The sequence below is a fragment of the Rhinolophus sinicus genome, chromosome 7, assembly GCF_057876585.1.
Source record: "Rhinolophus sinicus isolate RSI-liver-muscle chromosome 7, RSI-T2T, whole genome shotgun sequence".
In the NCBI taxonomy this organism is placed as follows: domain Eukaryota; kingdom Metazoa; phylum Chordata; class Mammalia; order Chiroptera; family Rhinolophidae; genus Rhinolophus; species Rhinolophus sinicus.
The window spans coordinates 54,040,014-54,067,905 of NC_142507.1; the positions used below are offsets into that span (position 1 = coordinate 54,040,014).

The window sequence follows — 27,892 nt, forward strand, 5'->3', positions numbered from 1 at the left end:
CAATTGGTTTTGAGCCTCTGGTGGACTCTTACCCCATCCTGTATCAGTGGTTCTAGCTTTCCCTCACCTTTGGCAGGTGCCTCTGCTGATCAGGCAGCTGGGTAGTCAGATAACCCAGACTTCCAGACTTTCACCCTGGAGGGTGCCCTTGGTTACCTTGCACTTCTCAGATTGGCTGCTCTCCTTTTTGTTGTTAAAACTGAGCATGGGAACAGCATGAGAGGGTGACCTGAAAGCCACAAGCTTCCTGCCTCCCATGTAGCTGCAGTTCCCCGTCCTCCGTCACAGGTATGACGACTCTGTTTCTTGCCTGCTTGTCTCTTGCTGCAAAGACTCCAAAGTTCAAAAGGATTCTTACTGTGATCCTTCGAGGAAGAATTCCATGTCTGGTTTCTAGGACCCCTAGACCTCAAATTCCCCCCCTGGTTCACTGTGAGTGAAGGTGAGTGAAGGCTACTTGATTTCTATCCTAGACCCATACAATGAATTCCCAGACCCACATAATCTACTTCCTGGGGACACAGAATCTTACAGCGGTCATTGATTTAGGGTATATGTTGTGTCCTGGAGGGTGGTTCCCCATCCGCATAGGGTTTTGTCTTGAAGCTGGCACCATATCTATGTCATTAAGAGGCCATTAAACTGCTCTGTCCTACTGGTGGCCTCTGAATGGGGCAGCATAGACCAGGAGACTTTTTGGTTACATGCCCACGGCCACACCCCTTTTACTGTGAGTCCTTGCAGAATGGGACTAGCTGAGACCCTCTGGGCAGGAAAGGCAAACCTATACAGACAGACCTCGGAGACATTGCGGGTTCAGTCCCAGGCCAGTGCAATAAAGCGAGTATCACCGTAAAGTGAGTCCTGATCCTTTGAGTTGCAATTGGTTGCTGCCAACTTTGAGTTCTCAGCTATCAGTGTTAATTCAAATCCTTTGTCCAAAAATCCTGACGAGATCAGATCTTAGTGGTCCCTGCACCAAACAGTCACGGGCCCTACAGCAGGGCAATAACCTTGGGTGAGACAGTTTCCTGCCACAGAAAGCATTGCCCTGAGGGAAGCAGCTGTGTGCTCTCAGCGTCTGAGATTCCCAGCCGCTGGGGAATGGGTCCATTGGCCCCATAGAGGGGACCTGGGGGGAGCACCACAGTAGCCATGAAACCCAGTAAAGAAGTATTATTGCACACAGGTGCACCCAGAACTGTGCTAGAGCCCACGGCGTTTCATGGCCCGGCTCTCAAGAACCTCATAAACTGTACCCAGGATTTTCAACATGTGTATGTTGTCTGTTTCCACCTGCTAGGATGTAAGCTCTGGGAGAGCAGGAACTATGTCTTGTTCATCGCTGTTTCTCCAGTGTCTAGAACGCCATTGGTAGTTGAGTTAATCTAGTTGGAGGCTTGAGATGTGAAGCCCTAGGATGGGATGCGGGATAAGAGTGGCAACATCCCGAGAAGGGCAGGGGGGGCTCCGCGTGGGTGCGAAGCCCTCTGGAGCCATGGCAGGGGACAAAGCCAGAGCAGTCATTCTGTCATCAAGGTGAGCACCTGCGTGAAGGATGTCCAGGTGTTCCTCACGTGGGGTTCCCTCCTGCAGCCTACGGCCTTCAGCCCAGTCTCTCTGGATGCCTACTGAGTTTTCCAAACCTCCAAATAGTTGGAGGAAAGGCTTCACTTTCCACATCAGAGGCATTGTGGGATAGCAGATGGAGAGACAGAAGACCTGGATTTGAATTCAGACTCAGCCATTAGCTAGCTGCGTGGGCTTGGGGAATTCGGGGGCTCTCTCAACACCCTCATCTGCAGGCTGGGAGCAAAAGGACCAAGAGAACTCAGGTGTGTGCAGCATGGGATTTTCCCCAACCTGTCAGCACAGCAGGAGACCACTCCCAGGGGGAGCGGAGATGGAGGAGACAGCGCGGGGTGCACTCCAGGCTTTCGTGTGCCCAGAGCCTGCCCTTGTGGACATTCTCCCTTTATCTAGACTCCCTAGATTCATGTGGATACACTGAGCTGCTGTTCAAGAGCTGAGCTCATTAATTGGTTTTAAAGTCTTTTCCTTATCTTCTCCCCTGCCAGGCAGTATCTGAGTAGCAGCAGAGTGCCTGTGCAGACCGAGGGAGCGCTGACCAGAGACAGGTGTCCTCACCATGGCCCTAGCGGGAGTCAAGGGCCGGCTCCGGATCCGAAACCTCCTGGCCCGACAGTGTCTGGCAGAGTTTCTGGGCGTGTTTGTGCTCATGGTAGGCAGGGTGATGGGGGAAGGAAACGGAGTGGGCAAAAGTTTTGGGTGCCTCCTGGTGTTCTTGTCTCTTCCTCTGGGTGTCCTGCTTCCATCTTTCCTCTTTTCCCCCCTCCAGTCTCTTGCATTCCTCTCCTACTCCCTCAGCTTTATTCCTTTGCCTTTCCATCCCCCCCCTTTCCTTTCTTTCCTTTCCTTCCACTTCTCCCATTTCTTCTCCCTTCCCTCTTTCTGCTTTTCTCCTTTCTGTGCTGATCCCTCAAATTTATTCATAAGTTGTCTCTCTTGGCCCTCCCCTGGCCTTCCCAGTCTCTGTCCCCCGTTGGTCCACCAGGCGCCCTATTTCTGGCTCCTCACCTTCCCTCTCCCCACCAGCTCTTCACCCAGGGGGCTGTGGCCCAGGCTGTCACCAGTGGAGAAACCAAAGGCAATTTCTTCACCATGTTTCTGGCTGGCTCTCTGGCCGTTATGCTGGCCATCTACGTGGGTGGTAACGTTTCAGGTGAGGAAGGTGGGGCCTGCTTATTAGACTGGGTAGGACTGTGCCTGTGAGTGTGGGTGTACGGTGACAGGTGATTCATGGATATTATCTCCTTGAGCTTGACCGGTGCCCTGGACTGAGCTATGCACTTGGCCCCATCCAGCCCCTCCTCCTTCTATGTGTCTCCATCCTCCTAGACAAAGATCTATGACAAAATAGTAAGGGTTGGCACTATCTTGTGTCCCCTACTTGAAGCCCTCTGGGGTTCATCTTTGCTCAGGACCCCACCAGCTGCCCCTGCCCGGAGCCTTGAGACACAAGGGCTGTGGTGGAAAGAGCAGACAGTCCCAGGTTCAAACCTTGGCTTCACTGTATGACCTTGACAAGTTGCTTAACCTTGAGCCTCAGCTTCCTAATCTATATAATGGGAATAGTAGCATCTGCCTTCAGAGTGGGGAGGAGAAGCAGTGTTACCTGGTGAGTGCCTGGCAGGGATGCTTGATGGATGCTGATTTTCTTTTCTTGATCCCTGAAGGGGCCCACCTGAATCCAGCCGTCTCCCTGGCCTTTTGTCTCCTGGGACATTTCCCCTGGGCCAAGCTCCCCATTTACGTCTTCGTGCAGCTACTGTCTGCTTTCTGTGCGTCCGGAGCCACCTATGCTCTCTACTATGGTAACAGGAAACAACAGTGAGGGCATCGATGTGTGGGCAGGGGATCCTTGGAACAGTTTTGAGTGAGCAAAGATGGAAATCCTGGGTGTTCCCCCATCTCCCGCCCCTGCAGATGCCCTACAGAACTATACAGGTGGGAACCTGACAGTGACTGGCCCCAAGGAGACAGCTTCCATCTTTGCCACCTATCCTGCGCCCTATCTTACCCTGAGTGGCGGCTTCCTGGACCAGGTACGTGTGAGGGGGACACCTGGGAGAGACTAGAACTTTGCCCCTGACCTCTGGGGCCCCAGCCTCTTGTTCAGGCTCTGGGTGGTAGGGGATGGAGGGTTGGGCCTGTCTTTGCACCCCCTCCCCATCCCAGCTGCCTATGTTGGACAAAGTCGGATGACATGGGGTGGTGGCCCAGACAGTTTGGGTGAGAGAGGGCAGATAGAGCATTGGGCAGCTGATGGGAGTCCCTGCGCCTCTGTCACCTGCAAGGTTCTGGGCACCGGGGTCCTGATGGTGGGGCTCTTGGCCATCCTGGATACACGGAACAAGGGAGTGCCTGCAGGCCTGGAGCCCGTGGCCGTGGGGCTGCTGATCTTGACCATCGGACTATCCATGGGTGCCAACTGTGGGTTCCCACTCAACCCTGCCCGGGACCTGGGCCCACGGCTTTTCACCTACGTGGCTGGTTGGGGCCCTGAAGTCTTCAGGTGGGTGATGACCTCCCCTGGTGCTGTCCCTCCACTCACCGCCCCCTGCTCAGGGCGCTGTCTCTGGGTCCCCAGCTCTCTCCCTTGGCTTCTTGGGACTCTCCATTAAGCCCCAGTTCTCCCTTTCTTCCTGACTCCCTCTTCCCCCCTCCACCTTTTTCACTGAAACAATACGATTTAGAGGTTGTGTTCCTGGACTCATATTAGCTGTTCGGGGGTTAGTGACTTCATCAACAAAATGGGTATATTCAGGTAATTCCCTAAGGCAAGAGGCTGGACCAAGTTCTCCTGGGGGCAGCTCCTCTCTAAGAACTATGTTTTGATGCCAAGACACCTTCTTCCTGGGGTGGATCACCCCCGGAACTGCTTTAGGGGATGCGCTTGTTATTGCTCCCAGTCTTTCAGGGGAAGTCTGAGGGAGTCAGCCCTGATAACCCCCCTTTTGTCCTTCCCTTGCAGTGCCGGTAATGGCTGGTGGTGGGTGCCTGTGGTGGCCCCTCTGGTGGGGGCCACCCTTGGCACGGCCACATACCAGCTGCTGGTGGCTCTGCATCACCCTGAGGACTCAGACTCAGTTCAGGATCTAGAGTTGGTGCAACATTAAGCCTCAGACTGGGAAACGGCTACCTCAGCTTAGATGCCAGAGTGTAAGCCATGATTCTGGCACCACAGCCCTCACCTCCCTCATGGACCCCGAGGAGGGCCAGAGACCCAGGCTTGGTGACAAGACATTCTTTCTCTTTATTAAGACCCCAGGCCCTGCGCAGCTTCTGTTTACTCATCTAGGCATCGCTTCCTCCTACTAAACTGGGAACGCTGCCTGCGCAGGGAGGAGGGTACGGTCCATGGACCCAAGCCTTCATCCCCCGCTCCCCAAGCCGGGTTTGGGAGCCCGCGGGCTTCCTGGAACGTACTTCCTCAAAGTAGCCGCCAGAGGGTGCTCACCCTGGAAGCCGGACTGGGAAGGATGTGGGAATCTGCAGGGTGCGGGGGCCGACCATCCTGTGCGGGAGCATAACCCCGGGGACTTTCTCCAAAGCTTGGTCCCCACTGCCTGAGTCCCAGCTCTCGTAACCTTAGCGCCGCCGCCCCTAGATTCAGCCACCCCCAGGTAGTAGGAACGAGTGGGGAAACTGCCTCCACCAAGGGGGCGTGGTGGGGTGGGGGGGACGGGACAGGGCCGGCCGTGGAACACAGCGGTGCAAACGCCTAGAGACCCGGAGAGCAGGGCGGAGGACACGGAGGCACGACCCAGTCCCAGACACACCGGGCTTTGTCATTCAAGGACGATGCCGCACGACGAGATGAGCCAGGGCGAGGGGAGAAGGCCAAGACACAGAGGGCTGCGAGGGGACTGAGTGGGGTTCAGGGGAGACGGCGCTGAGGGAAATGCTCGTTGGCCCCGGCTGCCCCGGCGCTGCGCCCCTCCCCGAAGAAGACGCTCTTTTAGCGGGGAAGGCAGCTTTCTCCAGTTCCCTTTCTGCCGAATAAAGCAGGAGCCGTCTCGCCTCCTTGATTGATTGATGTTCGGAGGCGGGATGGAGGTGGCAGTGGGTGGGGCGGGCACGCGGCCTCGCCGTGGGGACCCCGGAAGGGTTAAGACCCTCCCCCTGCCCCGCACAAAGATGGCGACTCCCGCCTCCCCTCCTTCTCCCCAAAACCCCCTCCCGCCCCCCGCCCTCTCCCGCCATCTCCGTCACTTCCGCCCCGCCGTGGCCGAAACTGACACAAAGTAGCGGGCCGAGGCCCCGGGGGGAGCGGGGCTGCAGCTGGGGGGCGGGAGCCCGCGGGGAGCCGAGCCGAGCGCCCCCCGCCCCAGCCCCCGGCATGGCCGGGACGGGGCCGCCGGGGCGGGCGCCGAGCGCTGAGCGCTGAGGTGAGGCCGGACGAGGCGGGGCAGCCCCGGAGCGCGGGCGGAGGGCAGATGCGGCTGCGGACTGGGGCTCGGGGCCGGAGGGGCCGGGAGGCGGGTGTGGGTTGGGGAGGACCGGACAGGGAGTCGGCAGCCAGTGAGACGGAGGAGGGAGTGACTGGAGAGCAGGGGGTGTCCGGGTGCCGGAGCATGGGCGGATTGGAAGGCTGTCTGCAAGATGGGAGGATGGGGTGCTGAAGGGGCGCGTGGAGACCAGGTAAGGGGCGCGGGCGTGCGGAAGAGAAGCTAGCGGAGCAGCGGAGGGGGGAGAGCCGCCCACAGAGTTGGGTTGAGCGGAGTAACTGCGGTCCCAGTTACTGGGTGTCTGGAGAGGGAGTTGGGGGCTGGTAGGCTTTGTCTCTGTGAGGTGGACGTCTCTGGGCCGGAGAGGTGCAGCTCTGGGCGCTCAGATCTGGGGAGTGAGTCCTGGGTTCTGTCCTCGCTGTGGAAGGTGGCCCGGGGTGGTGTCGGTGGCAGGTGAGCTGGGGGTCTTGGACTGCACTGCCTGCTGTCTCCCTGAGCGGCCCACAGATAGCCCTGCCAGCCTCCTCTGAGAGGAGGGGTCAGCCTTCCTGGGTTTGGGCTGGAAGGGAGCAGGGGCCTGGCCTCCAGGAGGAGCCTTTTCCTCCGTGGACCATTGCCTTCTTCCCAGAGCAGCTATTTTTATCCCAAATGTGGCTGCAGAGGGGGCTGGGGCAGGGCGACGTGGCTAATGGCCCTGACAGACTATGTGAGACTGGGAAGGAGAAGTGAGAGGGGTCCCTGTTCTCAGGTCTCGCCCTCCCTTTCCCTTCCTCCCAGGGCCCCCAGAGGGGATGAGGTCTGGGGCCAAGCCAGCGTTCAGTCTCCCCAGGGTCCTGGAGGTAAAAGAACTTTCCTGGTCGGTGTCCAGACTCCTGACTCCTGAACATGTGTGTGGCTCCTTCATTAACTCTTTGCTAGGACCCAAGGCCGGATCTGTGGTTTCTTGGTTGCCTCCCTGGCTGGGTGGGGCTGGCTGTGGGACTTGAGAAGCCCACCCTTGCATCCTCTCCTTTGACCTCTCCCCTCGCACCCCACCCTTCCATGACTCACACTCTATTCTGGGTGGAGACCCTGGCTGGGGGCCCTGAGGGAGGGCTTGGCATCTCTAAAATGTGGATGAGGTTTTTTTCCCTGAGACAGGCACCCTTGCCTGCCAGGGTTGGGAAGGGTCAGGGAGGAAACGGACTTCTGGCTTTCAGGATTGCCTGATCTGGGGTCCAGGAAGAGAGTCTGAGCTTGTGAAGAGAGGACTGGTGTGGGTGACTGGTTGTGGCCAGAGTCTGTAATTATAGAGGTTGAGCAGACAGGCAATTAGTATCTCTTGGAGCTGACAGGCTGGTGGGGTGTGCCCAGTAGGCTGGAGACAGGGAACCGAAGAGGAGGAAGGTTTTCCACCCAGACAAAGAAAGAGGAGGTGACAAGAGAACCCAAGACCTGGCTGGCAGTTTCCTTTGGGCCAGGCTGAGGCTCTGTCTTGTAAGCCAGACCTTTTACCTTTTTAGGTGAAAGGAAGGACCTGGGAAGATGGAAGGAAGCAGAGGTCCATCTGACTGATGCTCCTTGCGCCTGCACCCACTGCCGTGCTGACCTGACTGGGCTTGGGAGGGAGAGGGACAGCTCCCGCTGGGGGTGGGAAGACCCCTCTTCTTGTCCAGAGGGTGGCTGACCCAGACTTAGAGGAAGTGGTTTGGGGACAGCATGCAGGAAGTGAAGGCCATGATTCTAATGTGAGCTCCCCTGGAGGAGGTGACAGTGGGAGCCCCAGTCGTGGGGGGATGGGAGGATTGTAAAGTTTTGAGAAGGGTGGAGCCTGTTTCCTGATGCTCTGCCAGGTGTTTCCTGGCTGTGTTCCCTCAACCCCACCCTGTGGTGCATATTCTGCTTTCCAGCAAACACAGGCACCACTCATTGCCACCAAGAGGGCATGCGGGGGCATCCCCTGTCCCTGGGATGGGTACTTGTGCCCCTCCCATCAATATCTGGCCTCCTCTCACTGCCCCCGCCTTTCCCAGCACATCTTGGGTTTTGTACACGGTCAGTCCTCTCACGTTCTCCAAGAGGCACGGGGAGAGGTGGTGGGGACGTCCTGTCTTTCTCAGGGGCCCATCAGGGCAGTAAGAATAGTGCTGGTGGGGTGTAGGGGGGAAGGCCGGGGAGGGAGGGCAAGGTCAGATCTGAAGAAGAGGGCACTCAGGAGGAGTCTGAAGAGGGGACTGAAGGGTCACCCTCAGCTTCCTGACCTCACGCACATGTCACCTTCCTGCAGGGTCTCCCATGGGATTGCTGGGACCTTGCTGGGTGAGATGGCACTGTGTGCAAAAAAGCGCCCCCCAGGTAAGACAGGAGGTGGGGGTGTCTCTGGGACTATCAAGAATGGGTGTTATGGCTCAGGGATCAAAGGGAGTGTGTCTGAAGGAGGATAGATTGCAATCTCTACCCAGCCTAGGGGAGCCTGGGAAACCGAATTCTTCCCCTGGATCCCTGAGCTGGGTTTCCCCGGCGGGTGCTGAGTACCTGCCCCTCACTCCCAAACACGCAGACCCGCACCGGGGAACCCTGGCCTGGGAACCCTGGGGAGCTGTGTTTCCATTCGCCCCTCCGTCTTCACACCTCCTGGTCTCCTCCCTCCGTTCTCCCCTCCTTTTCTCATCACCCCGCGGTCTTGGTCTTCCTGCGGGCGGGGGTGGGGGTGGGACGAAAGCGGTTGCCCCCGACAACGCCGGCAGTCCCCTCACCCGCATTGGCCGGGCGCGGAGGCGGGGCTGGGCGCGGGCTTTCGCCTACGCGGCGCTGGCTGGCGGCGGCCCTGCAGTCGCGGAGCGGGCGGGGGCGGAGCCCAGGGCGTGCGCGCCGCGCTCGGGGCCGCTCAGTGCGCGGTGTCCGCGGGACTCGGGGGCGGTGGGTGCAGCGCAGCTGAGCGCGCGGCGTCCCGGGTGAGGGCGGCCGCGAGGATGGCCGGGGCTGCAGGTGGGGCGCGCGCCCGACGGCCGGGGCTCCCCTCTGAGCGGCCGCAGCTCCTGTGCCTCCCCGGGGGGCCGCCCGATCGGCGCCGCTGAGCCCAAGGACGGACTGACAGACCGTCCGCTCTCCCCCGCTCAAACCGGGATCATGACGGTCCCCAAGGAGATGCCAGAGAAGTGGGCCCGGGCCGGGGCGCCCCCCTCCTGGAGCCGAAAGAAACCCTCTTGGGGGACAGGTAACGGGAGGCAGCGACAGGCAGCTCTCCCGAGCCCAGAACTCTCCCTCGCCTACCCTCACATTCGCTTGTCCTCAGCCTCCCCCAACCTTCCCTGAACCTCTCCTTTCCAGACCCAGAGGTCCTGGCTGCGAAGGGTCCCGTCCCTAACTCTCCCTTTGCATGACTGGGCAGGGGTCTCAGCCAGAGGGCTTCCCTCTGGAGAAGTTTCTGGGAGTGAAGTGACAGTGCCGGGAGGGAGTTCTCTGGTTAGGCAGAGGATGCTGTGGTGGCAGGTTCTGATACTGCAGTGTGCCCTGCAGGGGTCTTCGGAGGGGGTGAGGGGAGGCGTGTGAAATGCTGCCTTTGCTTCTAGGCCGGGTTTAAGGCATTGTGTTGGCCGCCTAACCAGGATGGGCCCTTCCTCAGCCTGTGGTCATGGTGACCTCGGGAGATGGGCCGGAGAACCCTTCACAGGACACCCCCGTGTTCTGTCCCAGAACTTGGTGGCCTACAGTCCCAGATCTGCGGCGGTTCAGGACAGGTGTAGCTCATTTGTGACTCAGTTAGTGACAAATGTGTTGTGTAGGGGAAATGTGTGCAGATGGTGCGAGAAAGGTTACAGTTAGAGAGCAACTGTTTCAAGTGCATCGCATTCCTCCCTCCTGCCTCTCTGTCTCAGTCTGCATGACCCATATCCCTGACCCCCCCTTCTACTTGAAGATGAGCTTTAAAATAAGGTGATGTCATTGTGGGCCAGTCAGAATCCACTGCTGGCGGCATGTGACAAGCAGAGGCTCCTGTAGAGGGACCGCACGTGGGGCTGGGATGCTGCCGCAGAGCAGTCCCAGGGCACGGTGACCCTCCGTCTTGCCACCCACCCTACCCCCAGGTTAGGGGAGGGTAGCATTATGGCAGGAATTGCAGGGGTTCCCAGGGGTAGGAAGCTGTGTGGCTCCAGCTGCTTTCCTCTGGGGATTCCCAAGACCACGAGTACCTAAAGTATTAATTAAAGGGATGGGGAGAGGAACTGAGTGTCCCCAGTGGAAGACCTTGATGGTTGGTTATTGGGGAGGAAAGAAGGCCTCCTGTGTTGTGAGTAATGCCTGCAGAGCCCAGCCGTCAGGCTGGTGGAGAGAGGTGGAAGAATTTAGTGACACCTCAGGTGTGGCGCTGATTCCTTAGAGCTGTGTACGGTGGAAAGAACCACGGGCCCCCAGTGGAAGACCCCCAGAGTGGGGCGGGCCTGACACGGTGCCAGGCCAGGCCTCAGTCTGCTTCTCCTGAGTGCAGCACCGTTCTGTTGCAGAAGAAGAAAGGAGGGCGCGGGCCAATGACCGGGAGTACAACGAGAAATTTCAGTACGCGGTGAGCGGCCCCAGACTCCTTGTGCGAAACCTCCTCCTGAGCTGGAAAGGGGAGGCACAGCCTAGGCTGGGGGGAGGGGCTGGATGGGAGCCTGCTTGGGGGAGGGGAAGGCGGCCTCGCCACCCTCTCCATCTGCAACCGTGCTGAATTTTTCATGGCTTCACCTGTCAGTGAAGCGGACTGACCCGTGAGACTCCCTTCTCTCCTGCTCGGTCCCCCTCCCACACCTGTGGTTGCTGGCTTTGGGGGCAGAGGTTTGGGGCAGCGTGGGGGGAGGAGGCAGCCTCGTTGTCTTCTCTCCCACGGCCACAGAGTAACTGCATCAAGACCTCCAAGTACAATATCCTCACCTTCCTGCCTGTCAACCTGTTTGAGCAGTTCCAGGAAGTTGCCAACACCTACTTCCTGTTCCTTCTCATTCTGCAGGTACGTGACCCACGGTTGACCGCTGGCAACTCACAAAGCCAAAGACAGTGAAGGCAGAGAAAGGTGTAGGGCGGGAGAGGGCGCAGGATGGGGCCTCAGAGGCATGCCTTCTCTTTCCTCTTTTCAGCTGATCCCACAGATCTCCTCCCTGTCCTGGTTCACCACCATCGTGCCTTTGGTCCTTGTTCTCACCATCACAGCTGTTAAAGACGCCACTGATGACTACGTGAGTTGTGTTCACGGCCGTCCCTTACCCCGTCCAGCTAGAGCCAAGCCATCTTGGCTGGGAAGTGGGGCGGGGGGAGAGCAGATCTGTGAACAGGTGGTACCCAGCGTGCTCTGCCTGCCACTGGCCATCTAAGTCCCGTGGAGCAGGAGAAGGTGCCTAACCTTTCTTAGTCTCCTTCTTTTCAGTTCCGCCACAAGAGTGATAACCAGGTGAATAACCGTCAGTCTCAGGTGCTGATAAATGGAATGTGAGTGTCTGTCAGAGACTGAGGGCTTTGGGGAGGGTCCTCTGGGAGCATCTGCAGCCACTGACAACCTCCTCCCCGCATTCTCATTGCCTCAGCCTCCAGCAGGAGCAGTGGATGAATGTCTGTGTTGGTGACATCATCAAGCTGGAAAATAACCAGTTTGTGGCGGTAAGGGATGAGTGTCTCCTGACTTACTGTTGCCCCTTAAACACCCATGAAAGGAAGCTTTCTTGAGTGGGAAGCTTGCGTGTCATATTAGTGTGCTTGCCACGGGCTCCTTTCTAGCCATTCACGTGCTTGGGGCTCAGCAGACCGAGAATGCTTGGTGGAAAGAGGGCTCATCAGAGACGCCTTTGGGGGGTGGAGGGCGGGGTCTTTGGCTTTTCACTGGGTTTTCTCTCTAGGCGGACCTCCTCCTCCTTTCCAGCAGTGAGCCCCATGGGCTGTGTTACATAGAGACAGCAGAACTCGATGGGTAAGTGGCGTGCTCCGTGTCACATCTCTCCTTCGGCCTCCTTAGGGCTAAAAAAAGCTTGATTTTGAAAGGTGTGGAGGGTGTACCTTTTGGAAACCTTTAGGTAAGACTTTGGGTGTGTAGAAGTATCGCTCACCCAGTAATGCATGGGGGCCGTGATGCCCCATGGTCAGGGGCTCCCAGGTAGAACGGACAGGAAGGGAAGGGAGCCAGGACTCAGGGACACTGTCCTTTGCAGAGAGACCAACATGAAAGTGCGTCAGGCAATTGCAGTCACCTCGGAATTGGGAGACATCAGCAAGCTTGCCAAGTTCGATGGTGAGTAACTTCAGAGAAGCCGCTCTCAGGTAGAGGAAGTGGTTGGGTTGGGGGTTTAAACTGCACTCTGTCCTTTTGGCCTGTAGCTGTGCTTACGCAGCGTCCTGGACTCTTGGTGGGGGAGCGGGGGTCAGGAATGTCTGGTGGCTACCGCTCATTTTTGAATTGATGGTCATTTCCAGAGATCTTCACGGCTGATAGCTCCATCCTTATTGTGCATATTGGAGAATTTCAGCTTTTTATTTCTTATTCTTGTTCAGTTCAGAATAGTGATATATGCTCCTTCTATCTAACAAGACAAGCTGTACAGTGCGTATAGGAAAACGCCCGCCCACCCTCCAGTTCTGCCGTCCTTAGGGAGCCGGTTCGACTGGCAGTTGGGTGTATTTTCATCTACACTTTTCTCTGTGTTGATACAAACATGTGAACAGAAATCAGCGGGAGCATACTGTAACCAAATCTCTGCAACCTGCCTTTCGCTACCTATGAAATTCATCACCGTTACCTTATCACTCATATCACTTTAAAGAGGTTGACCTCAGTCTTTTTTTTTTTAATTTATTGAGGAATATTGGGGAACAGTGTGTTTCTCCAGGGCCCATCAGTCCAAGTTGTTGCTCTTTCAATCCAGCTGTGGAGGGCGCAGCTCACTGGCCCATGTGGGAAGCGAACCAGCAACCCTGTTGTTCAAGAGCTTGTGCTCTAACCAACTGAGCCATCCGGCCGCCCCTGACCTCAGTCTTTTTAATAGCTGTATACTATTACGTAGGATTGATGTGTCATAATTTATTCAACTGTTCCTTGATCATTCAGTGGTTCCCAGTCTTCTGCTGTTTAAATAATGCTTCAATAAAAACCCTTGTGATCTGTGCCGTTATTTCTGTAGATTGCTGGGTCCAAGGGTGTGTGTACTTTTAGTATCAGTTCATGTTGTCTGTTTCCTTTCCTCCAAAGTGGCGTCAGTCCACAGACCCACCATCAGGGTGTGGACGGGCCGTGTGACTGCACCGGCTCCGTTAGGGGCTCTTTGTGTCTTGCCATCTTGGGGTGAAGCTTACACTGCACCTTGACCCCAGGCACTCCTGTCTCCCTTTCCCTAAGGCGAAGTGATCTGCGAGCCTCCCAACAACAAGCTGGACAAATTCAGTGGCGCCCTCTACTGGAAGGAGAACAAGTTTCCTCTGAGCAACCAGAACATGCTGCTGCGGGGCTGCGTGCTGCGAAACACCGAGTGGTGCTTCGGCCTGGTCATCTTTGCAGGTGAGCCTCCTGGGGTCCAAAGAAAGAAGAGCAAGGCTTGGCCTCAGCCGTGGTGTCCTCAGGCACGTGGGAGGAGGCTGCGTGGGCTGGTGCAGCGTGTGGGGTAACAACTCACCAGCCTTGAAACCAAACCTCTCCTCCAGCCGGCGTCTCTTTCCACCCTGATGTCCTGAGTCTGGGAACCCCAGCAGGAGCCCGGAGGCACATGGGTTATTTGGCTTTCCCAGCCCTTCTGCTTCCTTTCTAGGTCCTGACACTAAGCTGATGCAGAACAGCGGCAGGACGAAATTCAAGAGAACAAGTATTGACCGCCTCATGAACACCCTGGTGCTCTGGGTAAGGCCTCCCGGCCCGTGGGCTCTGGCCCGGCCTGTCTGTTTCTCCCTTTGCTCCCACCTCTCCTCCCGGCTCAGTAGCCAAGCTTCAGGTTTTGGCTTTAAAGCCACCGGCAGGTCAGCCCCTCAAAGGCAGTGTTTATTTCACGCTCCTTTTAGCCTTGGGAGATATTATTTTAAAACACCTTGGGAACATGCGTCAGTCAACAACTTAAAGAAAGCTGAAACAAGCCTTCCCTTCTCTGGATTCCAGTTCCGACGATGACTTCGTGTAGCATGTGACCTCCTGTTTGCTTTTGCCCAGGACAAGGAGGCCTTCACGGGGATCGAGAGGGAGTTAAAAGAAAAATTTCCATTTGGAGGATGGAGAAGGGGGTCTTTTCCCCTGACTTCTAAGAGCGAAGGGTCCCAAAGGAAAAGTTTCTGTTTTCGTTTTTTTGGCGATTCTTGAATCCTTCTCTTGTTTGGCTAGAAATTTGAGCTCCTTGTTGGGTTCTTCTTCCCTCCTCTCCTCCCCTGCTTGCACCCCCACTGCCTGCTGCCTGCCCCCCACATGCCAGCTTGCGAAGGCTGGGGGGCCAGTTTCCACCCTGGCTTTAAAGGGTTTGCAGAAACCCAGCCTGAGGGAGGCTGGTGTGTGTCAGGCAGAGGCTCGCATCGCCCCCTGCTGGTCCTTGGGCACCAGGGTGGTTCCTGTTTTGTTCCAGAGCTTAAAGAGCCGAGGCCGGTTTGCAAAGAGATGTGTGAAATCAGACTGGTCTCGAATTTTTTCTTTTAACCTCCATAACTTTCTTAGGATCCTTTCCCAAGGACTCCAAGCTTTATAAGATTTTTGGCTATCAAGAAGTATATATTTATGGAAATACAATTTGTTTCTCTGGTTTTAAAAAAAACGGGGGGAGGGGGAGGGGCAATCTGGATGAGATGGTGAACGTGACCCACACTTGGCATCGTTGTTGGCTTGTGGAGGCCTAGGTCGGGTAGATGGGTGACTTCCATCCAGGAAGCTGCTTTGGTATGTTGAAAGTAGCTCACCCCACTTTGAGGCCTCGTAAGGGTTCTAGGATGTCGCACTGGGAGCTACACAACTGTGTCAGCTTCCCCGTCATGCAGACGGGAGCCCTAGCGGAGGGTCGGGGCCAGACTAGAACCTGTCTGTCACCAGTTCTGGGCGCTTCCCCCTCGAGCGTGCCACCCTGTTAAAGATGCCTGAGCTTTGGACGGCTCAGGTAGGAAGCTCGCTTCTGCTTCTCATTCTTCCGCAGATTTTTGGGTTCCTGGTCTGCATGGGGGTGATCCTGGCCATTGGCAATGCCATCTGGGAGCACGAGGTCGGGATGCGTTTCCAGGTGTACCTGCCCTGGGACGAGGCCGTGGACAGTGCCTTTTTCTCCGGCTTCCTCTCCTTCTGGTCCTACATCATCATCCTGAACACCGTCGTGCCCATATCGCTGTATGTCAGGTATGCGCCTTCGCTGCCCGGAGCGTGCGTGGGCCGCGGGCCGGCGTCCCTTGTCTGGGAAGGTGAACTTCTGGGGAAGGAACGCAACGTGCTCGTCTTCCTGTGCTGTGAACACTTTATGTCCCCTGATTATCTCCGTGGGCAGAGCTCACTTCGGTTTCCTGGCCCTTTGGACTGTATGGGAACGAAAACCGTATTGGTTTCCTTGGCACAGGTTAATGGCATGCCAGCTTTGTGCAGAGAAGCACGCTAGGTGCGTGTCACACACGAAGTTGTGTTCGGGATGGCTCGCTTTCCCTCCGGGAGCCACGGTCTAGCAGAGGAAGGAAAATCTCAACACGTTGTAAAACAGTGGGGACAAGGCCTGTAGAAGTCATTCTACCTACAGACTTACGTGGACAGCAAGGGGATACGGGGATGTGGAACGAGGCCTCTGTCTTCAAAAGTAGGCCTGTGGGGGGGGGGGAGCGGGTACAAATGGTATGAGATACCACAATACCAGGCGGGAGGCCCAAAGTGCCCTGACAGATGGAAGCGCATGTGTCCTGGAGCAGTTAATCAGGGAGGACATCTCTGAAGAGGTGTGTGTAACACAGGCTTTGAGTGGTGTCTGGGTTGGGTGCACGTGGAGCCGGGGAGAGGCCCAGGAACAAAGGCTTGGGGTTAGGGACCTAGGAATGGGCGGGAACAGTTTGGCTGTGGGGCAGGGAGCTGGAAACCTAGTGGTTGGTCTTACATCTTTGCCTCTGGCCTTCGTCCTTAGTAAACCATTAAAGGATTCTTTAAAAACAAAAACAGAAAATCTAAAGGATACTTTGAGAAGTGTTGGCAGGCAGTGGTATGCATGAATGGGTTCAAGGATGCTAGCGGCAAAGAGATGTTAGCAGGCCTGGGCCACTGACGCTGAACTGGATGGTGGGGATGCCAGAGGGGGAGGAAGAACTGGCCAGAGAGAGAAATTTTCTTTCCTACTTAGCGCCTTGCACGTGAGACAAGGGGACCTGCAACATTTTTAAGGAAATGCTTTATGGTGCTGCTCAGAACTCTTCCCACGTGCCATGTTTTTGTTCATACAGCTTCCCTAGGTAGCCTGCAATGTTCCCACTAGCCCCCGAATCTTACCCTGTTTCTCTGAAAATAAGACCTAGCTGCACAATCAGCTCTAATGCGTCTTTTGGAGCAAAAATTAATATAAGACCCGGTATTGTATTATATTATGTAAGACCCGGTCTCATATTATAGTAAAATAAGACCGGGTCTTATATTAATTTTTGCTCTAAAAGACGGATTAGAGCTGATTGTCCAGCTGGGTCTTATTTGGGGGAAACACGGTACTACTGATGGCAGAGATGGAAGATGGTGTTTCTGTACTGAGGCTGTACAGACTGGGTTGTTCTAGAGCATTGGGACTCAGAGGATGGGGGCTAGTCCTGCCTTCTCATTAGTCGTGTGACCTCAGGCAACTCCGCAGTTGCTGGGGGCCTCGGTTTTCTCATATAGAATGGGAATAATAATACTTGGCCCACCTTCTCCAAAGGGACATCTTGATATAAGATACTAGATTGGAAAATAGTTTAATCAAATATATGGTGATGGAAGGAGAACTGATTCTGGGTGGTGAACACACAATGGGATTTATAGATGACGTAATACAGAATTGTACACCTGAAATCTATGTGATTTTACTAACAATTGTCACCCCAATAAATTTAAAAAATAAATTATTAAAAAAAGAAAATAGTTTAAAACTTAAAGTGCTGGGTGATAGCACGGGTATTGTTATCATTGTAAATGATTTCTTCCTTACTATTTAAATGCTTTCTTGCCCACAGCCAAATTTTTTCTCCATCTTTGGGCTTTGCTCTGCGTGTTTTGTGTCCAAGCCAGGGGTAGATGCCTGAGAAAGTTTTCTTTCTATGTCTCATCAAGGGAACAGCATGTGTGTCTGGGGGAGGCGGGGAACTGCTTGATCAGCTCAGTGGTAGAAGACGATGGAGCTATTTCCAGCCAGCTCAGTTTTTGCCTGGTTGATGGAGCCTGACAGCAGCCTCAGGTCAGAAGCAGGGTTCCAGATGTGGTCCCATCACTTGGCTGTACTGGACCTACACACAGGGTCCTTTCTGAAACGCTGACAGTCCATTTCCCAAAGGTATCACCTGGCAAAGCAGGGTGTGAACAGACCCTGAGGTGTTGAAAGCACCACACCCTTGTGAATTGGTGTCATTTCCCAGAGTGTCAGGTCCCCCCCTTCCAGAGTCAGCATCTCAGTTTGCCACGTGCTCTTTCTGAAAGCCACAGAGTGGGGTGTGGAGTCCTGAGGAGCGTGTCAGAGGGAGGGTGGACTCGAGCCCTCTCAGCTTCCGCTCCCCACTGGGGGCCCCCTTTGTGGTGGCGCCTGTGTGGCTGTGGCAGATGCAGCACCCTCATTACTTCTCTCTTTTTTTCTCTCCCTTCCCTCTCGCATTTTCTCTTGTTTTCTCTGCATGGTTTCTGTATTATTAGCCCTGAGGTAAGACGTGGTCGAGTACCTTGTCTGCAGTCCCTGTTTCTTCCTCCACTACCTGTGCTGTCTGTCCCACCTGCCCAGGTCCTTTGCACCTTTTTATCTGGAGCGCATCAGAGGGTCGGGGCTGGGGACTTCCTGTGCTGGCTGTATGTGGCCGGGCCACCTTCAGGCTCCCCTCACCCTTCCCACCCCCCCAGGTTCCTGAGCCTAGGTGTCCACTCTGTCCTCGTCTGTCCCAGCTGGAGGGCCTGCAGCGGAGGCCCCGTGGGAGGGGGGGCACCTCCTACACGTCCCGCCCGGCCTTACCGCCTGTCCCCTGTGCAGTGTGGAGGTCATTCGCCTGGGCCACAGCTACTTCATCAACTGGGACAAGAAAATGTTCTGTGCAAAGAAGCGGACGCCTGCAGAGGCTCGCACTACGACGCTGAACGAGGAGCTGGGCCAGGTAGAGCACATCTTCTCCGACAAGACGGGGACTCTCACCCAGAACATCATGGTCTTCAACAAGTGCTCCATCAACGGCCGGAGCTACGGTACGTGGCGCCACAGGCACCGGGAGGGACGGCTCGCAGTTTGCCTGGAAGGAGAGAGGAACTGGGGCCCCCACAGTTGTCCTGACGTTTGGGTTTTGACTTCTTTCCTGCTGGGTTCCGTGGGGCCTTGAAAGGGTCCAGTCTGTATCCCGTGTCCAGACGCAGACACCGACCGAGCTTCCCTGTCCTCTGCTGACGCCCTCACCCTGGTCCCAGCTCCGGGCAGTAGGGGAGCGCCTTGGCTGTTTGACCTGAAGCCCCAGACACTGGCCTCTGGGCGTCGCGGCCAGGTTGGACCTTGGCTGCCCCGGTGGAGTGCTAGAATCTCCCTGTGTTGCTGTGCAGGGGCCTTGTGAGTCTCTGGAATGTGACTATGGTCTTTCCAGCGTGGCCCTGCGGCAATGGCCTTGTGTCTGAGCTGCTGGGATGGCTTGGGGCAGGGGGTGTGGCGTCTGACCTTTGTGCAGAGTGAGTCCCTCTCCTAACTGCTTTCTGTACTAACCTGGGCCTTCTGGCCAGTGTGTCAGGCCATGTCGCTGTGGAGGCCCACGGGGTGAAAGGCACTGCGGGAAGCCCAGGGAAGCCTGTGCGGACTAGCAGCTTCCCTGGGAGGAGAGCTGTTGGGGGGTCTTGGGACCGTGACTTTCAGTTGTGGGGTTCTGAGGATCCAGGGTGCCTGGCGCCGCGTGTCCCACCCCTCAGCAGTGTGACGTTTGCTCAGTGGTTAGGGTTGCGGGTTTCTGTGCTGCAGTTTCTCCCCTTGCTCTGAGGGGACCCTGGCCCTGACGTTGCTTCTCCTCTGTCCTTGCTGTGTGTAGGGGACGTGTTCGATGTCCTGGGACACAAAGCTGAATTGGGAGAGGTAAGATCCAGCCTCCACTGATATTTTGTGTGCCACTTAACCATAGAACGGACGCCTGACCAGGAACAAGCAGAGGAGTTAGTGATGTGTTTGATGTCTGCTCAGGAGATGGGAGCAGAGGGAGGTTTTTTTTTTTTTAATTTCACTTTAATTGATGTATTTCTTTTAAAACAACACAGACATGTTATCTTACAGTTCTGAAGGTCCAAAATCCAAAATGAGTCATATGTGTGTGGTGAGGGGTGCTGGGCGCCCCTTGGTGATATGATGAGGTGGGGGTCGCCACCTGTCTGAGTTTTTCTGGGACTTTCTCCCCCTGCTCACATCGGGGGTTGCAGAGCTGGTTCCTTCTGGGTCTCCAGGGGAAAATCGATTCCCATCTACGGCAGCTTCTAGAAACTGTCCCCCGTCCTTGGCTTCCGGCCCCATGGCTCCAGCCGCGGCCGCCATCATCCAGTCCCCTTCTCTAACTCTGACTTCCTGCTTCTGTCTTAGGCAGATCCTTGTTTTTTTAAAAATTTTTATTTTTAATTACTATTACTTCTATTCTTTTTCAATGACAGGTGACATTCGGTATTAGTCTCGGGCGCACAGCATAGTGGTTAAATTATTTCTATAACTTAGCAGTGGGAATGTTGAGGTCCACAGTGGAGACGCCTACTAAGAGTTGGAAGGACAGGGAGCAATAGGGCGGGTTCAGCCCCTTCCCTGGGAGGCCGCCCGGCCGCCCACTCTTTCCTAATTGTCCTCTTACCTGCCCCAGAGGCCTGAACCCGTCGACTTCTCCTTCAATCCTCTGGCCGACAACAAGTTCTTATTTTGGGACCCCACCCTCTTGGAGGCTGTCAAGGCGGGGGACCCCCACACTCACGAGTTCTTCCGCCTCCTCTCCCTGTGTCATACTGTCATGTCAGAAGAAAAGAACGAAGGTGAGCCACGGAGCTGGCCTGTGCTCTCCCCTGCCTGACCCGTGCCTTTCAACTTGGACTCTGCTGTGTAGTGCGGCCGGCCTGGGGCTTCCCGGACGGGGCGCGGGGGGAGCTGAGGGAGGGCCACTTAGCCTCTCGTGTTCTTCCTCCCCACCCAGGGGAGCTGTACTATAAAGCGCAGTCCCCGGACGAGGGGGCCCTCGTCACCGCAGCCAGGAACTTTGGTTTCGTGTTCCGCTCTCGTACCCCCAAAACCATCACTGTCCACGAGATGGGCACAGCCATCACGTACCAGCTGCTGGCCATCCTGGATTTCAACAACATCCGCAAGCGGATGTCGGTCATAGGTGAGGCCGGGACCTGGCTGCCAGCACTTGGGGCTCGGGGCGCATTCAGGCCTGGCTAGCTGAGGGGTGCTGGGTGGCCCTGGTGATATGCTGAGGTTGGTGTCTTGACCTGCTGCGTTTTTCTGGGACTTCCCCCCCTTGCCTCGCTCCCAGTGCGGAATCCAGAGGGGAAGATCCGACTGTACTGCAAAGGGGCCGATACCATCCTGCTGGATAGACTGCACCCCTCCACCCAAGAGCTGCTCAACACCACCACTGACCACCTGAATGTAGGTGTGAGGATGGGCGGGGCCTTGGGCTCTGCTGCTGTCATGTTGTGGGGGCAGGGGTGACTGCTGGCTCTGCCCCCAGGAGTATGCAGGGGACGGGCTGAGGACCCTGGTACTGGCCTATAAGGACCTGGATGAAGAATACTATGAAGACTGGGCTGACAGACGACTGCAGGCCAGCCTGGCCCTGGACAACCGGGAGGACAGGCTGGCCAGTGTCTACGAGGAGATCGAGAGCGACATGATGGTACAGGCAGTGGAGCGGGTCCCGGGTGGGAGAGGACGGCTCGTGCCTGGGACTCTCGTGCCAGGGACCCGTGGGGTATTTCAGCTGCTAGGTGCGACGGCCATCGAGGACAAGCTGCAGCAAGGGGTTCCAGAGACCATCGCCCTGCTGACGCTGGCCAACATCAAGATATGGGTGCTGACTGGAGACAAGCAAGGTGAGAGCCGCCAGGGCGCGGGGAACTGCAGCCCCGCTGGGTTCTGGCTCCGCGTGAGCCTTGGCCATCAGGCAGCAGCGTGCTGGCCTTGTTGGGGGCCTGCCCATAGCACGTGCATCCTCTCTACATAGAGACGGCTGTGAACATCGGCTATTCCTGTAAGATGCTGACGGACGACATGACAGAGGTGTTCATCGTCACAGGCCACACCGTCCTGGAAGTGCGGGAGGAGCTCAGGTGTGCGGGGCTGCCCGGGCCTGTTGGGCTGGAGTCCCCGCTCCTGGCCTGGGAGACCACGGTCTCGTTGCCCCACAGGAAAGCCCGGGAGAAGATGATGGACACATCCCGCTCCGTAGGTAACGGCTTCACCTACCAGGAGAAGCTTTCTTCTTCCAAGCTCACGTCTGTCCTGGAAGCCGTCGCTGGGGAATATGCCCTGGTCATCAACGGGCACAGCCTGGTGAGTGTCGCCATCCTCAGCTTGGGTGGTGTCTTTCTGGAGAGCACTTCTCTCTCAATGGCATTTCTGTCTTGTCTTGTTCTCATTTCCCCTCCACCTCCGAGGGGCTGTGGTCTTTAGGGGACCAGGTGGCACTCAGTCCCAGGTCTCCTGCGGAAGGCCGGGGCTCCTTCAGGGTTCTCTGGGTTGCAGGCCCACGCATTAGAGGCGGACATGGAGCTGGAGTTTCTGGAGACGGCCTGTGCCTGTAAAGCTGTCATCTGCTGCCGGGTGACCCCCTTGCAGAAGGCGCAAGTGGTGGAGCTGGTGAAGAAGTACAAGAAGGCCGTGACACTTGCCATCGGGGACGGAGCCAATGATGTCAGCATGATCAAAAGTGAGTGTGGGCTGCGTCGGCCGGTGGGAGGGTGGGGGACAGGGGCCCACAAGGGCCAGGGGATCAGGGCAGTCTAGAGGGGCAGGGCGGCTGTACGCTGGTGGGGTTGTTCTGAAGTGTGCGGCCGTTGTCACCCTCTTGTCCCCTCGTGTCTCTGCAGCGGCCCACATTGGTGTGGGTATCAGCGGGCAAGAAGGGATCCAGGCTGTCCTGGCCTCAGATTACTCCTTCTCACAGTTCAAGTTCCTGCAGCGCCTCCTGCTGGTGCACGGGCGCTGGTCCTACCTGCGCATGTGCAAGTTCCTCTGCTATTTCTTCTACAAGAACTTTGCTTTCACCATGGTCCACTTCTGGTTCGGCTTCTTCTGCGGCTTCTCGGCCCAGGTACGGAGCTCCTGGCCCACGGGTGGGCCTGTCTGAGTTCCTGAAGGGCAGCGACTGCCTTTGTTCTGGTCCCTGCTCAGTCCCTGGGGCCTAGCTCTTGTCAGGTTCATGCATTAAAAACAAATAAAAACGCCCATTGAAGGAGTGGAGAGGGAGTTCCAGAACATTCCTTGGGGCTGCACATTGGCCGCCTGCCTCTGCCTGACTTGTGGTGAAGGAGGACCCAGCATTCACTCCTGTCGCTCGCTGTTCTCTTTCCAGACCGTCTACGACCAGTATTTCATCACCCTTTACAACATCGTGTACACCTCCCTCCCGGTCCTGGCAATGGGGGTCTTCGATCAGGTACGGGGGTGTTTGACGCTCACGTGGGTTGGGGAGGACACCGCTGTGAAGGAGTCACAGTGATGGCGGTGAGCATGTGACACGTGCCCTGAGGGGCGGCTCTTCCCGCTGGGCAGTGTGTGGCTGCTGCTTCCGCTCGCTGCTGGACAAAGGCTGATGGGGGGCAGTTTGCTGGAGGTTGGATCTGGCTGTCAAATGATGTAGAAAGGAGGAAGCAGGGACAGGGCCCGCCCTTCGCCGTCCTGGGTCACAGTGGCAGCGTCTGAGCCCCGCGCGTGCCCCCGGCCCTCCCTCCCCTGGCAGGACGTCCCTGAGCAGCGGAGCATGGAGTACCCGAAGCTATACGAGCCTGGCCAGCTGAACCTGCTGTTCAACAAGCGGGAGTTCTTCATCTGCATCGCCCAGGGCATCTACACCTCCGTGCTCATGTTCTTCATCCCCTACGGGGTGTTCGCCGAGGCCACCCGCGATGACGGCACCCAGCTGGCTGACTACCAGTCCTTCGCCGTCACCGTGGCGACCTCGCTGGTCATTGTGGTCAGCGTGCAGGTACGAAGCAGTCCAGGGGCCGCCGTCCCCTCTGCCAGGAGCAAGCCTTCTGTCCCCGGGGCCGCTCTGGGCGCGGCGTGCTGTTCTTGGGAGGAGATGGGGTTTGGGGGTGACAGCCCCGCTGGCCGTGACAGCTGCTGCTCTGTGCAGATTGGGCTGGACACGGGCTACTGGACGGCCATCAACCACTTCTTCATCTGGGGCAGCCTGGCCGTGTACTTCACTATCCTCTTCGCCATGCATAGCAACGGGCTCTTCAGCATGTTTCCCAACCAGTTCCGGTTTGTGGGTGAGTCCCCGGGGCTTCCTCTTGCATCACCGAGGAGTCACACCTGTTCTGGGACTAGCAGGGAGGCAGCCAGTCCGCATGTGGTGAACATGTGTGCAACCCTCCTATGTGCCAGGTATTCTTCAAGGGGCCGGGGGACAGCTGGGTGCAGGTGACCCGGGCACCGCCCCCAGAGAGCTGCCATGTCCCCAAGAGTGAAGAATAGCCCTGCCAGGCTGTGTGAGGTCAGGGCCGCAAGGGGTGGCAGGTGTCACGGTCACCTTGTGGGGTGCTTGCTTGTGGGGTGGCGAGGGATCGTCCCACGCAGGAGGCTGCTGGGAGTGGAGCCAGGATCCGGCAGGGAGATTCCAGAATGAGCTTTGCGTCTGACTTGCCAGGAATCTGTCTCTGTCTCTGTCTCTCTCTCTCTCTGTCTCTCTCTCTCTGTCTCTGTCTCTGTCTCTGTCTCCCTCCCTCCCTCTCTCTCTCTTTTTTACCCTGAGGAGAGAGAGGGAATGGCATCCAAGGATCACTTTAGAAGAAGGAACCTGGCAGTGGTGGGTGGCCAGCGAGGATGCTACTGTATGACTGAGTGTATAGCTGTTTGGAGCTGGTGCCAGGGCGGCCGTGGTGGGTGGCAGTGGGGCTGGCAGGAAGCATGAGGTGAGAGATGCCTTTGCAGGTCTTGGCCTTTTCTTTAGACCTTTTCATTTCTCCGTCCCGTGGGTGTTTGGTGAACCCCTGCTATTGGTCCCACTGTTCCGGATGCTGTGATGTAGCAGTTCACCCTCCCGGGTTTCATGTTTCAGTGACGAAGACACACAGTTTACAAGTTAACAGATACAACGTCTGGAACTAATAAGTCCTATAAAAACATCAGGCAGGGTAGGTAGAGAGGGACAAGAGTAGTCAGCCAAGACCTCTGGAAGAAGGGACACTGGCACAGAGAAATCGGAATAAAGGGAAGGCGTGATCTAGGAAGAAGGAACAGGGATACAGAAGCCTTAGGTGGGGGCTTGCGAAGATGTCGGCAGTGGAGGAGTGTGTGTGGTGTGTGTGTGTCGTGTGCATGTGTGTAGGAAGTGGAGGTGGGAGAGGAGGGCCGGGGCAGTGGAGCAGAGGGAGATGACAGTTGGTCCAGATCATTCAAGCCCATTTAGGTCCAAGGAAGAACTTGGAATTTTAATCTAAATGCGGTAGGAAGCAATTGGAGGGTTTGAGCAAGGAAATGCCATAAGTTGATTTATGTTTTTAGAGGATCACGCTTACTGTTTTATGGATGATAAAGTATAGAGAGAAAGGTGGCTATAGCAGTAATCCAGGTGAAAACGACGATGGCTTGGAATACCGTGGAAAGTGCTGGAATTCCGTAGGTGTTTTGAAAAATGGAGCCAATGGATTGGATGAGTGGTTTGAGAGAGAGAATTCAAAGTCAGGGTTCTTATGGGAGCAGCTGAGTGAGGGGGGCATTTCCTGAGCTGGGGAAGGTTGGGGTGGAGGACGCAATCGTTTGTTTTGCTTTTGGCCTTGTGGAATGAGATGCCTGTTGGATGTGCCACAGAGATGTCAGGTGAGGCAGTTCCAGAAGCAGGTCTGACGTTCTGGGGAGAGTTGGAGCTCGAGTCAGATTTGGAGCTAGAGTCAGATGTGCATTTGGGGAGCAGGGAGGAGCAGGAAGCCAGGGTGACTGAGGTTGTGAGGCTGGGTGTGCCGGGCTGGCAGGGATAAAAATGAACTGTCTGCTCTGTGAGGCCTCTGAGCCCATGCGTCTGCGTCCCCAGGTAACGCGCAGAACACCCTGGCCCAGCCCACAGTATGGCTGACTATCGCGCTCACCACGGTCGTCTGCATCCTACCTGTGGTTGCCTTTCGATTCCTCAAACTAAACCTGAAGCCGGACCTCTCCGACACGGTGAGACACTGGGTGTGTCACAGCCCCCGGCTTAGATACCCCATGCGGCCGGATGTTCCGTCCTGGAGCTCCGAGCCCCCTTCGCAGCTGTGGTGGTGGTGGTGGTGGCGGTGGTGGTGGTGGCGGCGGTGGCGGTGGCGGTAGTGGCAGTGGTGGTGGTGGCGGTGGCGGTGGTGGTGGCGGCGGAGGTGATGGTGGTGGCGGCGGCGGCGGTGGCGGTGGTGGCGGCGGCGATGGCGGCGGCGGCGGTGGTGGTGGTGGCGGCGGTGGCGGTGGTGGTGGCAGTGGTGATGATGGTGGTGTGTGACCCTGCCACACTGACAGTGGTTCCTCTTGTGTCCCCTCCATCAGGTCCGCTACACCCAGCTGGTGAGGAAGAAGCACAAGGCCCAGCACCGCTGCCTGCGACGCGTGGGGCGCACAGGGTCCCGGCGCTCGGGCTATGCCTTCTCCCACCAGGAGGGCTTCGGGGAGCTCATCATGTCTGGGAAAAACATGCGGCTCAGCTCCCTGGCTCTCTCCAGCTTCACCGCCCGCTCCAGCTCCAGCTGGATCGAGAGCCTGCGCCGGAAGAAGAGTGACAGTGCCAGCAGCCCCAGTGGAGGGGCCGACAAGCCCCTCAAGGGGTGAAGGCTGGGAATGGGACGCCTAACGCCAGTGCTCAGAACACCAAGGGCAGGCCGGCCGCCGACAGGACCGCGTCTAAGAACTGCGGGCCTCGTCCCTTGCCTGTCCCATCTTCCTGGTGGACTCTGTCCTGCTGGTCCCCCACCGAGGGTCCTCCCAGTAGCCAGGAGGGCCGAAGGGGCAGGCCCCGAGGGCAGAGTAGGGGCTGGGCCGAAGGAACCTGCCTCAGTGGGGGACCAGATGTGGAACCAAAAATGAGAAAAAACTGTGAGAGATTGGGTCTGTCCCGGCCTTGCCTGGGAACCCACGGGGAGACTGCAGTCTCTGTATTTTTTTTTTTTTACTCCCGCTCCCCCCAGGGGCCCTCGAGCCCCCGTTCCTGAATTACACAAGAATGTATCACGCCGGGAAGCCAGAGGCCTGCTGGGGCCGCTGGGCCCCTCACATTGTGTATGTCTCTCCATGATTTGTGTTTGTGTCCACTTTGGTTTCGTCTTTTATTTGGCAAGTGGAGGAGGCCTCTGTGTGACTTCTGTGTGGTGGTGGGTGTCTTAACTCTGCTGGGGAAGAGGACGCTGGCGCACGGGCGCCCCCACCTGGCTGGATGTGGAGTGATTTGGGCAGAGCCACAGCTGGGGCTGGCCCTCCAGTGGCAGGTGCCGATGTGAGACCGTGAGGCTGACCAGGCAGGAGGTGCCTGCCTGTCAGCCAGAGGGTGTTGGGAGAGTATAAAGGAGGGTCTGGTCCCGTCTCCTTCCTCACCTTGAGAGTGAAGAGCTATCCCTCCCCCAGCACGCTCCTATATCAACTCCTGGATTCCATAAGTCCTGCTGGTATTGGGCTGGAGCCTGGGGCAAGTGGCCCTGTCATTTGCAGTGGCCCAAAACTGGGTATGAAATGTAGTCCTAAAAACAAGTTTGGTTTAGTTTTAAATTTAGACCCCAGACCACTTGCTGAGTCCCTTTTGACTTTCGTTCCCCCTCCTCATCTGGCATTTTCCTGCACTTACAGCCCAGGACCCGAGGCAGGCTGAAGGGGGAAGCTGGCCTCTGCCTCCCCTCTGGTAAACAAGGTGTCCCACCCCTCCTGCCCGGCAGATGGGAGGAGGTGGTGGGTCCATGTGCTGGGTAGTCAGTGCCCAGCCTGGTCTGGACCGGGCTCATCATCGTGCACCCCAGGCGAGCTCTCCCCCAAATTAGGCGTTTCCCAAGGTCATTGCTACCAGATCAGTCTTGGGAAGAATTCTTTCCTGGTCTTTGGTAGCAGAGGGGCTCTGCAGCATTGGTGGGGAGGTGGGAATGGGGTGTAGAGATCTGGAACGTTCTAGCAGGCGGGCTGTGGTGAGGTGGGGTGGGTGGGATGGGGATGGGGGAGGGGAAAGCTTGACAGGGAAACCCCCTTTGGCCACAGTTTACAAACCCAACATCATGTCTGTTTGTGTGTCTCTCAAGGGGAGAGTCTGATTTTTATACCAAAGAGGAAATGATTTTTTTTTCATATTTGGTTTGTCTATATTATATAAATACAAATCTATATATATATACATATATATATATATATATATATACAGTTATATATATTATTTTTTTGGTTCTCTCTCGTTTTTTAGGGAGGGAGGAAAGTACCAAGTTGCATTGAGCTGTAAGTAAGGAACATTCTGTATAATTTATGACACATTTCTATACTTGCAAAAATTATATCATTTTATGGATATAAGAGAAAAATGCCTTTTTATAAAATTTCAATTTCTGAGAA

At 56.5% G+C, this 27,892-nt stretch overlaps 2 protein-coding genes across 6 annotated transcripts; both read left to right on the plus strand.

Annotated features, from left to right (window-relative positions):
* The first annotated feature begins 1,908 nt into the window (after nt 1–1,908).
* On the plus strand, nt 1,909–5,600 carry AQP10 (aquaporin 10). The gene is given in 6 exon segments (XM_074318776.2): nt 1,909–2,242; nt 2,617–2,743; nt 3,258–3,395; nt 3,508–3,626; nt 3,879–4,096; nt 4,556–5,600. Coding segments are annotated over 6 exon segments (894 nt in total). The 5' UTR covers nt 1,909–2,149; the 3' UTR covers nt 4,755–5,600.
* Nucleotides 5,601–5,780: 180 nt separating this feature from the next.
* On the plus strand, nt 5,781–27,892 carry ATP8B2 (ATPase phospholipid transporting 8B2). Of its 5 annotated transcripts, none has more exons than XM_074318363.2 (29): nt 5,781–5,972; nt 6,810–6,919; nt 8,299–8,366; nt 10,517–10,575; nt 10,888–11,001; nt 11,129–11,227; nt 11,416–11,477; nt 11,573–11,645; nt 11,882–11,952; nt 12,191–12,270; nt 13,372–13,530; nt 13,778–13,866; nt 15,131–15,327; nt 18,158–18,366; nt 19,185–19,228; nt 19,992–20,157; nt 20,316–20,504; nt 20,658–20,773; nt 20,856–21,020; nt 21,105–21,216; nt 21,348–21,453; nt 21,532–21,676; nt 21,869–22,052; nt 22,213–22,436; nt 22,698–22,781; nt 23,085–23,330; nt 23,481–23,619; nt 25,380–25,510; nt 25,862–27,892. In XM_074318363.2, coding segments are annotated over exons 2-29 (3,612 nt in total). In that variant the 5' UTR covers nt 5,781–5,972; nt 6,810–6,917; the 3' UTR covers nt 26,141–27,892. The 5 variants fall into 5 exon arrangements, with proteins under 5 accessions (XP_074174464.1, XP_074174465.1, XP_019568845.1 ...); XM_074318364.2 differs by having other exon boundaries at nt 6,810–6,871; XM_019713286.3 differs by lacking the exon at nt 6,810–6,919.